Raw genomic sequence first — 16,066 nt, 5'->3', positions numbered from 1 at the left:
GATTTATTTTTTATTTCTATTTTTACATTTTAAAATCATTTTCAAATAATGTTTACTGTGCTAAAATTGTATCTTGTGGATTTGGACACAATACTGGTTATGCAAACTGATAATTATTATATATAATAGTTGTAATAAAACACTAGCAATGGTTACGTGGCATCGTGGCTGGTCATCTTTTGTAGGGATTGTACAGTTTTATATAGTGCCTGTCAGAGTAAAGTCCAGTCCTAACTCTTGATGACTACAGCAACACACATTTTTAAGATAATGAATATTCTCTACAGACGGAGCACACTTGGGTTACATGACATGCTCCTGGCCAGTAGTGGACATAATCTGAAACCTTATTGACTTAGTTTATTGCTGTTATAGTGCATTCATTAGTTTTATGCTACTAAAATCAAAGGGTTGAATGAGATTTGGGCTAAAACAGGGTATAATGACATGTACATTCTAAAGTAGCCCACTTCTATTACACTTTCATCAAACATTTATAAAACAGACCACTATAGCTGCAGTTCTGAAAGGTTTATCAACAAGAGGTGTATTAATGATACAGGTTTGATGCAAACACCAAGACTTCTGCTGCTTTATTACTTGAGGCATACTGACATTAAGGCTTAGTGTACAACACAAATTCACTCACGTGACATTTATTTTAAAAGTTTAAATAAACATTATCCCCCTAAACCTTTAAAAATCATTTAATGAGTTACAAAAAATGTTAAATTGACAAAACTGCTGAAGATGGAGATGTTGTTGAGCCATCCATGAAACAAAGTAACACCAAAAAGACAAAAAGTAAAAATGTTTACCACCAAGAATAATCAGAAAAGAGAAAGCTACAGGGTGTTGGGGCAAAGAAATACAAAAAGAGTCCTTATTGTCATACATGCAGAGTATAGTGGAAATTGCTTTCACACATGCTCATCAGCATACATGTTGCTATCAGTGAGAAGAACAACCTTAACTTAAAATGTCTGTTCTGCTTACTTGAACAAACTGCCTTACCTTAAAAATGATGACATTCCTGACTACATCACCTTGTAGGGTCTGAAACAATACGACAGCCCCTCCAGGTTTACCTAAAGTCAAACTACTGCTCCTTCTATCCAGTCTTTGGCCAGATCCCCTAAACCCCAAAGTTCCATCATTTACGTTGAGGCCAATGAACTACTTTTGTGTTGGATGTGCAAAGCACTTCCCCACTGTGAGGACATGCCTCTGAAATTTTCTCTCCCAGCTCCACTCCTAAATTTCAGCATCAGTGCAAAGTTTAGGGCAGGGGTTCCCAACTCCAGTCCTGGTGGGAACATGTGGCTGCAGGTGTTCATTCTAACCTTTTTCTGAATTAGTGCACAGTTTTGCTGCTAATTAATGTCTTTTGAATTAATTTTAATTGACTTGTTTTTTTAAAGATTTGTTCCTCTGAATTGCTTTCTTTCTTTCCTTAAATGGTACCCAAACAGAAATGAAATGTGAAATGAGGGAGCCAACAGAAAACACCTAAGTCAGGGCTTCAAACTCCAACCAGTTGCTTAATAAGGCCCCGATTCTTGTTGATAATTAAACCCGTTCTTTAATTCCATGGTTTGTTGTTGTTTGCTGCTCTCATTGTGCAATAGCATACATTTCCAAAATTGCAGATTTTCTCTTTTCTAAGAGCACTGTTAAAATGTTTTGGGGACCTGAGCAGATCAACATTTCTGACACCTTTACTTTTAGATACTGTATGATGGACAGTGTTTGTTGGTTATGTTTTGTATCTTATTGTTTGGCTGCTAATTAAGGAAAAAGAAACAGTTCAAGGGTCAGAGTCTGCAAGACAAAGTCAAATAAAATTAATTCAAAAGAAATTAATTAGGAGCAAAAACAGGTCACTAATTTAAAAAAAAAGCTTAGAATGAAAACCTGCAGCCACTGGGGCCCTCCAGGACTGGAGTTGGGGACCCCTGGTTTAGTGTATCACAAGTTACCGGTCTTTAATACAAGCAGCATGAAGCCACATGCTCCATTAAACACAGAGGTACCTTTGGGGCTCTCTCCTGCCACCCTACTGGACTAAAGGAACGCCGACACCCTCCTCTGATCCCATCAGTCATTCCGATTAATGTTAAAAAAAAAAAAAAACCTATACAATTGGTATACATAGTGCACCTACACTGATAGCAACTGCTCACGTAAAAGGGTGGGGATGGGTCAGACTACCCTGTTAGAACTGGAATGTCTGCCCTCAGATATCTCAAGAGTTCTGCATTCCTACAGGATGCTAACCTTCTCTAATATTAAAGCCACCTTTACTAACAACTTTGTCCAGGCACTTTTTGTCAATGTGAACAATAGTATTCAGTTCCACCGCCAATACATACATTATCAGGGTGTTCTATGGCCCATCACTGCCTTGTACTATTCTATATATAATCCCAGTTGCCAGGTCCTAAATGCATTCTTCCTTGGATATGAAGAGGAAAGGGATATTTGAAAGACTTATATGTGTGTTGGTTATGTATGTATTTCGAAGTATTCTTGCATTTATATAATAAAACTTAGCTTTTTACTTTATGTTTTCAGGTTTAGTTGCTGCATACTGTGAATATTTCTTCAGGAATCAATACAGTACTGTCTCTTTACACTAGTGTCCTGTCCAGAGCTGGCTCCAGGTTTGAGCCTAATGCCTCTCAGAGTTTCTGCCACCGTAACTCTGAGCTTAATTAGTGGCATTCAGTAACAGATGGTCGGATGGTGTAGATCTGAAAAAGTAATAATTTGCCCACCTAGGAACTGTCCGTTTAAATGCAGAATTGAGTGAATGTTTAGTTTATTTATTAATCTTGCGTTCAGCAATACCGGAAATTAACTTAATACTCCAGCAAGGCTCCTACTTTATTTTCCTTACCTTTCTCTGTTGTAGGAGGCAGGTCTCCGGCCTTTAGACATTTATCAAGTTTAAAGAACAGAATAATACTATTTATTAATAAACACAAGGATTATAGAGTATGATAAATGCACATATATTGACATATAATAGGCTGGCTATTAGTGGTATTTAGAGATCACAGATAGTTTTACAATACCAAGTCTTTGTGGATGATGTCTGATGTTGTGTGGAGTTGTTGCTTTAGGTTCAAGTATAGGATTCTTCATGCGTCAAAGTGCACTATTTCATTTTGCTGCATGATCCTTGTGTGTAGTGTGCAGTGCTTTCCTCGGATAAGCCCTTTGCTGAGTCATCTACAACTTCATGGAGAAAAGTATCAGTCTTTCTGGCACAAGATCTTAGACGCAGAAGTTCCCTTCCTGATGTAATGGTTGCTTCTCAGCAGACAGGGCTCAGTGCATAGCTTGGCAGACTGGATTCCCAGCTCGATCCCAAGCTCTCAGGCTCCAAAAAAAATTTTATGCTTCAGCTCTCCAAGGAAGACAGGCTCATAAGCTTTTAAGTTCATAGCGCAAGTTTCAGAGGTTTTTAGTCATTTTGAACAATTCTCCATCCCTGAGAGAATCCCAGAACTTCCCTTAACATTCTCTGCCTCTCCCTGTAGGGTGCTGCTAGTTTATAAAAGAAGGCTGATCCTTACCCTGAATGGAGTAAAGTCACTTTTAGTTACAGTCAGTGTCTTCTTATAGGCAAGTTATTCTGTCCATCCTAGTTGTCATTCCTTGAATCACAAGTCTATTTTTGTGCTCTTTTGCAGGAGAGAATGCCTCGGCAAATATGTCAGGTCACCTCTGATTTAAACCTTTGTTATCTGTTGAAGTACAGCCAGATCTTAGTAAGAAGAGCTTAGTCATTTAGTTTGGAATGAAAGTGAGAGTTTTGTGCAGCTTGAGATCTAATAAAACCTCTGCCTTACTGACCTGATTTGCCACTGTAGCCTGGCAGAAAGGGCAAGGGCCAATTTATCCTAAAATGCTTTACCTTTTGACCATAGGCGCGTTTACCATCTTAGGTGATGGAAACCTGTTAAAATTAATATCTATTAGAATTATCACATTTAAGGATTTTGATCTTCTGAATGAGATCCTCACAAACACTTCTCTGATTTAAATGAAAGCTATTACAATCCCAAAGTCTGTCAAAGTAGGACACGAGGTTAGCTCAGGGGTGCACACCCTCATGTACACAGTGTGATGAAAAAATATTTGCTGACTCACCATGTATTTACCCTTACAATGAAGCAGATATCACAAGGTTTCTAGAAAAACAATTTAACTCTATCAAGAAAAGCCAAAGGTAAGTAAAATTTAAATACACAATGGAAGATTTGGAACTTGAATAGTACACCTTATGAGAAGGATCTGGGAGCCACGGTGGACTAACATTCTACTTCAAGGCAGTATATGGAAACCATTAAGAAGTCTACTTAAGATGTTAGGTTACATAGCCTGATCTTTGGAATAAAAGTAAACCGAGAGTTATGCTTAACATACAGTTAACATGCACTTGTGAGGCCTGATCTGTAGAACTGTGCGTGGTTTTGGTCTTCATATTATAAAAAAAAGACATAGCAGTGATACAGAAAGTCCAGAGAAGAGCATGTAGGCTGATTCTAGGACAAAATGATTTGGTTTATGAAGAAAGGTCAAAGAGGCTAAACCTTTTCAGTTTAAACAAAAAGAGATTAAGACATAATATGATTGAAATATTTAAAATTATGAAGCAAATTAGTAGGGTGGATCCCAGCTGTTACTTTAAAAGAAATTCTACAACAAGGACAGTGAGACACAGATCTAAACTTATTAAGGGTAAATTTCAGACAAATGTGTAAAAGTTTTTCTTCACACAAAAAAAACCACAGACCAATGGAATAAATTACCAAGTATTGTAGTGTGGTAGGGCAGCAGTACTTTGGGGGTGTGGGGGTGAAATTTTCAAAACTCAATTTAATGTGACTTTCAAGTAATTAGGTAAATGGGACTGACAACCTTGTTGGGCTTCATCTGTTGTTCTTGTGAAACTTGTCACTATTTTTTAACAAACAACTCAATGAATTCAGGATGAAGGTAGTAACACAACAAGAGTTGCAGTTGATCAAGAGAAATAAATAACTTTGTAAGTCTGTCAAATCTTTCAAACTTGGAATGATACATCTTATAAACATCATGTAGTTTTAAGCGGGCAAATGACTAAAATTGTATATGATAAAAAATAGGACCTACTATATAGATCAGAAAAGTGAACAAATGAAAATGAGAAGCTTTGGTATAGGAAAAACAATCTGCAAGTAGTATTCATTGTGAGAAATCTTACAGCTGTTTATAAGCAGGAAACACTGTACTCTATAATCAATTGCTTGAACATAAAGAAAAAAAAAACAAATGAAGAAAAACTGCAATTTTATTACCAACCTGATTTAGGAATTTTACATGTACAGTTTTTTTCTATATTCTAGATAGAAACATGCATAAATAAATGTTACTAAAACAACCAATCAGCTACGATTCCAAATACTAACTTTGCCAGAAGAAGCTTGCCTTCTGAAATGATGGAGGACACTGTATCATGTTATTTGCATTTAAACAGAATTATGCAGTCCTGGTTAATCATTTGGATATGTTGGACTAGTTTTCATTCTGTTATCCAGCACCAATAAAACTAAACTGCTACTTTATAATAATGGCAAAAAATAAGGCAGCACCACTAATGATTCTGATACGCCTATGCACAACACTAATGCTTGTAGATTAATTATTAGGAAAAACAATCTCAGTTCTATTATAAACCCCCACATTGAAAACATGAGTTTTAAGCAGGATTTTTATTGTTCTGCTTCCAGTCAAGCAAATGCTCTTTAGGCTTTCCTTACGTCTGTTCTTTGGTTACAAGAAACAATGCCGCTCTTTACAATGTAGGTCCCATTTTTCCAACAGACTTGACTGTCTCTGGCACAGAAAGCCATCAGTTCCTGTTCAGTAGCATTGTCACTTGTCCCGATCTTTACATGATGTAGACCTTCTCAGCTTGGGAAAAGTTGAAGACCTCTTTGGTTCTTGGACAAACAACTTTATCATCTTGACGAATAGAGAGCAGAGACTATGGAACAAAAAGAGTAAAAACAGAAAAGTACAACTCTGGTGTTTTGTTTTTGTTTTTAAAAAAAAAAGCCAAATTACATTGAACTGAAACCTATCCATAAGCCCAATGATTGTGTTATGCTGCAACATATGGTTTTTATAAAAGTCAATTTGCTTTACTCCTTTCACTATCCCATTTATCAAACACAATCTAGTGAAGACAGCTTTCCTTTGCAAATGTAATGCCAGCCATAGACCACATCTGCAGTCTTTAGTAGCAAAGGTAGTCTGGTAATATAGTAGGCTTTATCTTCCATAACTGCTACATTAATGTCAAGTATTATAAAATCGATCTTGCAACCTTCACTGCTGTGCCTGCACTCTTAAAAATAAAGGTGCCAGAGTGGTCTTCTGAGTAATGCCATAGGGGAATCATGCTTGCTAACTCCAGGTATTCTTAATCTGTTAGTGTACTGCAGCCTACCTATACATTAAGGATTTCAGTTTGTTCTACATGTTAAGTTTTTCAAAGCACAAAGAACCATCTTCATATGCAGAGAGCCCTTCTTAGAACAAAATTATTCTTTGTTAAGCAATGGTTGTATAAGGATACAACCCAATAAAAAAACATAAAATGTAATTAAAGAGCCATTATTTTTATGAGTGTACCTGGTGTGTACATTACAACTAATATTTACATATTCAAGTAGTTTAGAAAGTTTTTGTACATTTTCTATTTAAAAAAATAAACAAAGGAGAGAGGTATATGCAGCACCCATAAAAATGTTTTTGACCATTTTAATGGCGTTTTGGTGCTTCACTGCCTTAAATCTTTTTAATTAATTTACCTACAATTCCTACTCTACAACATCCAATCAATCATTTTAAAAATTTTATAAAATGGTAAAAGCTGAGCTATCTTGGGTGAAGGTTTCTAGAGCTGTGAAGTGCCTTAAAAGTCAAGATTCATACACACACTGAACTGTTTTCAAAAAACAGCAAAGGCATCGACAAAAGTATGTGCTCACAACAGTTCAGCTAACAGAAAGCAACACTGGTTACAGCCACGGTCTGAACTCTGCAGAGACAGGTATGACTTGCTGCCCAGACGTTTTGTGAAATCTGAAAGTTTCTCCATGACATTTTTTCTTAAGCCTCCAGCATTTCCAATTTACTCCCACCTCAAATTTGGGCTGGCACTAATGACTGTGGAAATGCAATGCAATGAATTGGTATGCTGGTTTAGGTCATACCTTGCAGTCACATTATAATTAAACAAAAAGAAAAACAAATTTAATAAAACTAATAAAATTTATAAATATTTCTTGGACCTAGTTTAATATTACTATTAATAAGAGTAATGCCGGGTTTATAATTCACGCAACGCGTTCACATGCAGATGTTACTGTTTTTGATTTTTTATAATTTTTCTGAACTGTAGCTGTGATATCTTTCACTTGGATGTTAAAGGCTGCATTGAGTAAGTAAGGCTGGGAAGAAATATTTGTGTGTGTGTGTTTTCATTTAAGGCTGTAAACAAAAAAAAAAAAAAAAAAAAAGGGAATATTTCAAAGGGGGTGATTCTTTTCTATACCCACTGTAAATCTGGAGGATCCCACTGGTTGGCAGTGTCAGATATCATCATGGTTAGAAAACAACACTTGGCTTCGATGTGTTGTGAATTGCCTGAAACATCCAATAAATTCCCAGGACACTTTGCCACAATATCTCTGAAAAGGATGGATATTTAATGATTACTTCCATCGATCCAGGAACGTGCCCATTCCAGAAAGCATTGGATGGGAGACAGAAACAATCCCTGGATGGGGCATCAGCTCATCGCAAGGTGAATACAAGCGCACACATATATTAGCCTCATTTTTAATCCCCAAAATTGCATGTCCTTGGAAGGAAACCAGAGCACGCTATGGAAACCCTCCAGGAAAACATGAAAACTCTAGGCAAGGAACACCAGGGACATGACACCCTACTGCGAGGCAGCAGCACTACCGCTCTGCCACTGTGCAACCCCCACATGTGAAATTAACAGTATTCATTATTTAAATGAAGTTAACAATTTATCTGTAAAATATAATATACATACTTTAATGGATATCAATTATAAATCTAAGGATTCTAAAAGTGCAGAGAGCTGGAATATCATAATTTTAATGTGTTCTGTGTGGCAACTGCTGCCTGCCACTGCTGTCACTGCAGGAGGAAGCCCCAGAAGCAATGACAAAATAAACTACGGGATTGAAGTGGAAATTTTGAGATTAAACCTAACTTTAATCACAAAATAGACCTTTACATTGTGTCCCTATTTTTTTTCTCTGCACAGAAAGATGGCACAGAAGATGGTATGTGAGACCTTTAAAATGTATAGCGTCATTACAATGAGGAATATGAGACGGTTGAAAAGAAAAACACCACAAATACATTTGTATGTCAGCATTTTACTAAATCGAACCATGCACATTGATCCAGTAGGATCTGCAAAGCCGCTTTCTGTCACATGTTGATAGTAAAGAAAAACTTTTGACATCATGTTCCAACTTGAACACACTGCGCTCTCCAGGTTATGGTACTGCAACTCGTGCATGCGTCGTCTTAATTTCCGAGGATGTGGTCAGAGAACGTGTCAAATAAATGCTGGGAACACGTGGCAGCCATGATGCGTGCACACACGCGTTCTGAGCATGAAGTATAAACTGACCCAAAGAAGTATGGCAACATTTACAGAAGCTAGAGATAATAAAATTCTACCGCAAACATTTGGCAAAGCATTAATTATCATCTTTCCTAAACAAAATAGGGACTTACAGTATTACAATGTGCATCATACAGACAAATTACAGACTTCTGTTATAATGATGTTAAGATACTCTCCAACGTCCTAGCTAGAAGGATGTAGAAAGTGTTCCCTTTGGTAATATCACAAGACCAAACTGGATTTATTAAAGGCAGACACTTAGCTTCCAATCTTTGACACCTGTTTAATGTAATATATTCACCCACAAAGTCAAACACCCCAGAGATGATATTATCGTTGGATGCAGAAAAAGCATTTGAAATGGTTGAATGGAACTACCTTTCCACTACATTGGAGAAATTTGGGTTTGGCTCGAACATTTGTCCATGGATCAAAGTACTGTATACCAGTCCAGAAGCTTCAGTTTGTATTAAAAACATTAATTCAGACAACTTTAAAGAAGAATATGGTACTAGACAAGGATACCCTTTGTCACCACTGCTTTTTGCAGTCACCATTGAGCCACTGGCAGTTCACTGTCGAAATGTTTTCGAGATAAAAGGGATTATCAGAGAAGGACTTGAACAGAAAATTTTTCTATATGCGATTGATATGGTACTGTATATATCAGATCCACAAAATACTGTGCCTACAGTCCTAACAGCACTAACAGAATTTCAAAAGATTTGTGGTCTCAGAATTAATTTGAATAAAAGTGTGCTCGTTCCAGTGAATTCTCAAGCATGCAATATTAGATTGAATACCTTCCCTTTTATCATCGCAGATCAGTTTAAATACCTAGGGATAAACATCACAAGTAAAGATAATGCTCTTTATCAACAAAATTTTGCCATCTGTATGGAAAAAATTAAGCAAGACTTGCATAGATGGTCAACCTTTCACCTCACTTTAGCTGGAAGAATTAACATTGTTAAGATGAATACCCTTCCTAAGCTTCTTTTTTATTTCAAAACATTCCAATAAACTGTACATCAATAAATAATTGTTTAAGAAATTAGATTCAACCATAACCTAATTTATTTGGAATTCAAAACATCCACGTTTTCAAAGGGCGACCCTACAAAGACCTAAGGTGGAAGGTGGCATAGCTCTACCTAACTTTCAATTTTATTACTGGGCAAAAAATATACAAGCTATAAAACCTGGACATGGACACAAATAGATGAACATATACAGGCTTGGTCCGCAACAGAAATAAAATCCTGCCGTACTTCTTTATACTCCATGCTTTGTACCCTAGTAAATACAAGTCATCGCCAATATACTAACAACCCACTTGAGCTTCACTCACTCAAAATATGGAAACAATGTAGGAAGTATTTTAAGATAGAGAAGATTTTATCTGTGGTACCTCTGCACAAAAACCACATTTTTCCTATCCTCTCAAACATACACAGTTTTAATGTCTGGAAAACATTCGGGATTAAATCACTCAGAGATCTACATAAACAATGTCTTTGCAACCTACAAACAATTACACTCCAAATTTAACTTTCCAGCATCACATTTCTTTCACTACCTTCAAATCAGAAACTTTGTTAAACAGAACCTGCCAAATTTTCCTCACCTCCCACCTACCTCAATGCCAGAAAAAATACTGATCAGTCTTGAGGACTCAAGACAGCATTTCCATAATATATAAAACCATTTTACAGTCCATTCCTTTCAAAATCCAACAGTACAGTGGGAAAAGGATCTCCCACTCAACATCTCAGAAAAGGAGTGGAAGGTAGCAATGCACAGAATTCACTCGAGCTCCATATGCGCAAAGCATACAATTATTCAACTCAAAATTATATATCGAATCTGTCTCACTTAAAATTGTCCTAAATTTTTCCAGGACAAGATCCAACCTGTGAACGTTTCAATCAAGTTCCAGCCTCACTGGGCCACATGTTTTGGGTGTGCACCAAATTACCATCATTCTGGACCAAAATCTTTAAATACCTTTCAGACAGCCTTGGAACCACAATCTCTCCTAATCCATTAACAGCTGTGTTTGGGGTACTTCCAGATGGGCTTAAAGTGGAGAAGGACAAACAAACTGTAATTGCCTTTACTACACTATTGGCACACAGACTTATCTTGCTCAACTGAAAGAATCCTAACTCTCCTATTCTAAGTCAGTGGGTAACTGATGTTATATACTATTTGAAACTGGAAAAAATCAAATTCTCACTTAGAGGATCTGTACAAAACGTTTTCAAAACCTGGCAGGATCTAATCAATAACATTTTAGAATAAGCATTTAAATTGAGGAAGCAGATTCTCTCCCCTTTTTTCTTTTTTTTCCTATTTTTTATTTTTTTATTCATTTATTTTTTACTAGCTTAAAGTTTAACTCTGCTGGCCTATCTCTCTTTTTCATGGGTGGGGGTTGATTTGTTTTGAACCTATTTTTGTAAAACTTGACTTATTTGTATGGAATGCTATTTGATTTCAATAAAATCCAAAAGAAGTATGGCCCCATTAAATACAGTATAGTTTTTTGATCAGAGATGCTACAAAGTGAAAAATGGCACACTAATATAGTCTTGTCTGGGTGTGTGTGAGAAAGACAAGGAACAGTAATGTCTTTTTTTTTCTGACAATACTTACATTATATCCATAAACATATCCATTTGGAAGCATCATAGGAGGATTATTTTCATTCATAACTTCTCCAGAGATCTTACAGACTAGGCGAGAGTTAGCACAATGAGCCATTGGCAATGGTTGAGCTAACTTGTTTAATGATTTGCTACACACTGGGCAGTCGGGATTTTTGGAAGTTCCATCTTCTTTATAACACTGTCTGTTGAGGTGTATCAAGGTAATAAATCCATAAACAAGCATGAAAAAAAGTAAAGAAACAAAGTACAGTACGTTAATGCTTCAACTGACGAGACCACTCCAGCACTATTAGTAAGGAAGCAGGTGTACCACTAAAATGTCACAAATGCAAATCAAACCTCAAACATGATTAAAACCAATTTCACTGAACCAGTCTATGCTCACATTTTGAAAAACTGCATGTTTTTAGTAGACACCTGATGATTGAAGATGGGGTGGTGTCATGGACTGGAAAAAAAGAGACTTCATCAAATTCTGTAATGGAAAAACAAAGTTTGGCAGACTCAATAAAGTTGTAAAGCTCAGTAGTTAGCAAGCACTGGTTTTTGCTGTTGACTGCAGCACCCACACTTGAGTACCAACTCTCGTCTTAGTTATCTAATGACCAGGGGGTTGGGTCTGTGGAGTTTTGTGACTAGTGTGTGCATTACCATACGAGTAAAAGGCAAGATAATAGTTGTGCAGCCCTTCAAAAATGCTGTGCAGTAGGGGCTTGTAAGAAATGCAATACCAGCTGGACGGCAAGATCAAAAGGGCTACAAAGCACACCAAAATTGTTTTTTGCAATAATCATCAACAAAACTCACGTCACTAGGAAAAGCCAAGAATTAATCTAATGCAGGAAAGCTTTACTCAAGAACAATTGTGTACTTTCAAGAGTAAGTAGCTCCAGTGACCTAATAATATTATTATTACGTAATATTTGACCAGAATTTTAGATACAACTGGTTACATTTCTTTTGTTTTTCCAATTGGAACACAGGCAGGTGAAGTGACTTGTTCACTAGATGTACCTTCAATGCCATTTATCTGTATCCTCATTTCAATAAGGATCAGGATATTAGCAGGATAGTAGCAATACTATTAAGTCACATTTACTAAAAATAAGTAATGCTAATTTATATATATATACATATATATATTATATAAAGTCAATGTATGTGTGTGTATGTATGTATGTTCCAGCATCACTTCTGAACGGCTGGAGTGATTTTCATGAAACTTGATACACATGTTTCTCATTGGTCGACAAAAAATACTGTAGGGTGAAATCAACCCTAACCCACCCCCTTCTGTGTAGGGTGGGGGGTGATCTTGCGGTCTTGTATGCATGTCATCATCCACTTGACACTCGGAACGACCACCAGAGGGTGAACTGGAGGTGACAGCCAGCATTCTTTATGTTTGAGCACCACCGCATCCCTATTGCTTTTGAAATTAAATAGAGTTGGCTGGTTCAGAGGGTCAACTGGATGATAACATACATACAAGACTGCAAGACCACATTGTTTGTTAATTTATTTTTGTTTTTGAAGTTGTATTTTTTTTTTTTTTTTAATTACTAGGGGGCTTCACTCGCCAACAAAGGCCTGCGCTATGCGCCAGCCACTTTGAGTCTCTGCTTCTCACTTATGTGGATTTCACTTTCACCAAACAACAAATCTTTTAATTCTTGCGGATACACCTCTTCATTGGGAAGAAACACTACTTTTCCCTGATGGCAACACGAATTAGACGATCTACAAGTCTCTGACTTAAAGTTTAAATCTGAACAACATATTCAATCTCTTTTTGCTATTCCGTTATTTTACTGAGTAAAAATTTCCATGTGTTTGTGATCTTTACTATCATTTTTTTTTTTTCGAATTTTTTTCGAAGTCTTTCGAATTTTAATACTTTCATTATCTCTAACCTGCTCTGCATGTGCACTGCGCCAATGTTTTTGAATTCTTTACAACGTTCTACTTTGTCATCTACTCTTTGTCTTTTATTTCCGGCCCCGGGCATGGTTTAAATCTCTTGGCACAATGTCTCGACTTGTTGGACGTGAAAATATCTCTCTGAAAAAGTCATGTCTCGTTCCAGGCTAAAAAGTCTCGTACCAGGATTTTTTTTTATTATTATAATATAGAGATATTTTTCTCAAACAATTAAAAAAAACCACTATTTTCCTCCCAGGCAACGTTGGGTATTTCAGCTAGTATACACTAATCCTTTGTAACAACCTTGTTTCATAACAACACCTTCCTCCTTGACAAGATGTTGGTTTGTCAATCTGGACAAACAGACACAGCATTTAAGTTTACATTTTTGAACATAACCAATGATCTGATCAAAGTCTGTTTATGGTTGTGAAAAAATAACAATCCACAAGTAGTTGTCATGGAATACTGAATAAACCAAGGCTCTTAAATACATATTGGCAGAGGTCATCTTCTAAAACTGTACTAACTGAAGAATGCAAAATTAATATATTTTTTAACAACTGGTTACTTATTACAGTGGACATTTTTTAAAAAATACTATTATTACTATATACCATTAAGTAGAGTAACAACAATAATAGCAATGATAATAACAATAAACTAACTGAGCAATTGCTACAGATGTTGTGAATGTGCATTATGCAGCATTTAAGACAGACATCAAAAACCTGGAAAAGAGACGAGGAGGGTTTGTCAAAACCTGTGCCAAAATCTAAAAATGTATACGGCACAAGAACCATAAATTCTTAACATTATAAATAATGTTTGCTTTTGGTTTTTTCCCCCCTCTATTTTTGGTATTTTCCAGCTTTACTAAAGTCTTACCACTAAAAAAACTATGAAAATGTTTTACCTGAAACCATATTATCACCTTAAAAACAAACTGATAACTATTTAACATATTTTGCTTTTTTTTGTCTCCAGGCTAAGACGATGTTGTCTATTTCACATAAAAGTGGCCTAAAAGAGACTATAAACTATTTCATTAAATTGCTAAGAACAATGAAAGATCATTATTTAAAGGGAAAGGATACGGTGTCTTTATGGCAGATAAGCCAGCCTGAAGAGTAATTGTGAAGACAGAATTATTCCCAAGTTGATGTAATCTATAGTTGTCATATCTAAATTGTTGTATTAACATCTTCCAGCGGGCTGGGTCCAGAAGATCCTTCAAAGTCAGAAAATAAACAAGACAATTTATTAACATGTCTGTGGCATTTAAGTGTAATAACAAGTTTAGGCTGGCTTCAGTTCACCCTGTAATGGGGCCAGTTGTGAAATAGATAGTAGTTTTTCATTTGAACTGTTAATCTGTAATTACATTTAGGAATAAAATAACACTGAAACAAGAAAGAAAATGAATGATACATTAATTAAACATTTAGTAGTTTTTCATAATTTGCAGTTTTCATAAACTGTCTCAAACTATTAACACTACCAAAACAAATTTTTTTAGACTAATTGTTTTTCCTTTACATCTTCATATATAGACACAGATTAATGGTAATAGACTGCGACATACTTTCTGCATTATTACATTTTTCACATTTACACAAGACAAAGTAAACGCCAAAAGCAATAGTTGAAAGTTACCAGCATACCTTATAAGGTGATATGTGAGTGTCTGAAGGAAATGCCAGCATTCCCATCACCTGTCTGACCTCATCAAGTTGACTTCCCTCAGCTTGACTGAAATGCTTCCTTGCATGTCTTGGAAGAAAGAAAAAAAAAAAAGGACATTTCAAGATTAACAAATTCAGACACAAAGAAAAAGGAGACATAATGGAAATGTTTCTTTATATTCTTTCATGTTTTTCAGACCTAAATCTGTCTATTTTTCTTAAATGAATTTTAAGAGGGAGACAAGCAGGTCTGTGTAAATAATCAACATTACCTTAGAAAACAGAAATTGCCCATATTTGTAGAGAGTACTGAAACAACGAAAACCCTGTTTTCCCTCTCCACACTCCAAAGGCCTGCATGTTAGGTTAACTGTCCAACTGTAAATTGGTCCAGTGTTGTTATGCTTACGAGCGAGCCCTGAAATGGTTCAGCATCCAATTCAAGGTTGCTTCCTACTTTATTCCCAGTGATGCTGGAATAGGCACCAGCTTCTCATAACCCTAACCTACATGAATAGCTTAGAAGCCAGAACAATGAATCATACACAGCTAAGCAGCCAACTCTCCTTGTTGCTTCCAAGTAAACTAAACAAAATCTCAATTGTTAAAACATCATCCCTCATCCTAAAAACAAACACTCTCAAGGCTTGTTTATACTTCACGCTCAGAACACGTATGCACACACATCATGGCTGCCACGTGTTCCCAGCGTTCATTTGACGCGTCCTCTGAGCCCGTCCTCAGAAATTAACGTGACGCGTGTGTGAGCTTTTTTATTAACAAAAAGTCTGGGGGAGCAGTGTGTTAAAAGTTGGAACGCAACATCAGAGTCTCTGTTTACTATCTACATGTGATAGAAAGCCGCTTTGAGGATCCTCCAGGATTAATGTGCGTTCTTCGATGTTTGATGAATGGCTCGATGTGGTAAAGCAAAATGCCAACATACAAATGCATTTGTGGTGCTTTTATTTTCAAGCGTTGCATATTCCCCAACATAACGACACAATATATTTTAAAAGTCTCACATGCCATGTTCTGTTACACCTTCACAACAG

The 16,066-nt window shown here is 36.3% G+C and overlaps 1 protein-coding gene across 1 annotated transcript in view; it reads right to left on the bottom strand.

Moving 5' to 3' along the window:
- Nucleotides 1-5,323: 5,323 nt before the first annotated feature.
- The window catches only part of maea (macrophage erythroblast attacher, E3 ubiquitin ligase), a 118,134-nt gene continuing 107,391 nt past the window's right edge, over nucleotides 5,324-16,066 (bottom strand). The window contains exons 6-9 of the mRNA XM_028801591.2: nucleotides 14,991-15,099; nucleotides 14,424-14,557; nucleotides 11,390-11,585; nucleotides 5,324-6,037 (exon numbers count right to left, since the gene is read on the bottom strand). Coding sequence (XP_028657424.2) covers nucleotides 5,942-6,037; nucleotides 11,390-11,585; nucleotides 14,424-14,557; nucleotides 14,991-15,099 — 535 coding nt within the window. The 3' untranslated portion in view covers nucleotides 5,324-5,941. The remainder of the gene's footprint in view (nucleotides 6,038-11,389; nucleotides 11,586-14,423; nucleotides 14,558-14,990; nucleotides 15,100-16,066) is intronic.

This window comes from Erpetoichthys calabaricus, chromosome 5 (genome assembly GCF_900747795.2).
Source record: "Erpetoichthys calabaricus chromosome 5, fErpCal1.3, whole genome shotgun sequence".
Taxonomy (NCBI): Eukaryota; Metazoa; Chordata; class Cladistia; order Polypteriformes; family Polypteridae; genus Erpetoichthys; species Erpetoichthys calabaricus.
The sequence above is the reverse complement of the archived record's forward strand: the minus strand, read 5'-3'. Positions and strand labels throughout refer to the sequence as shown.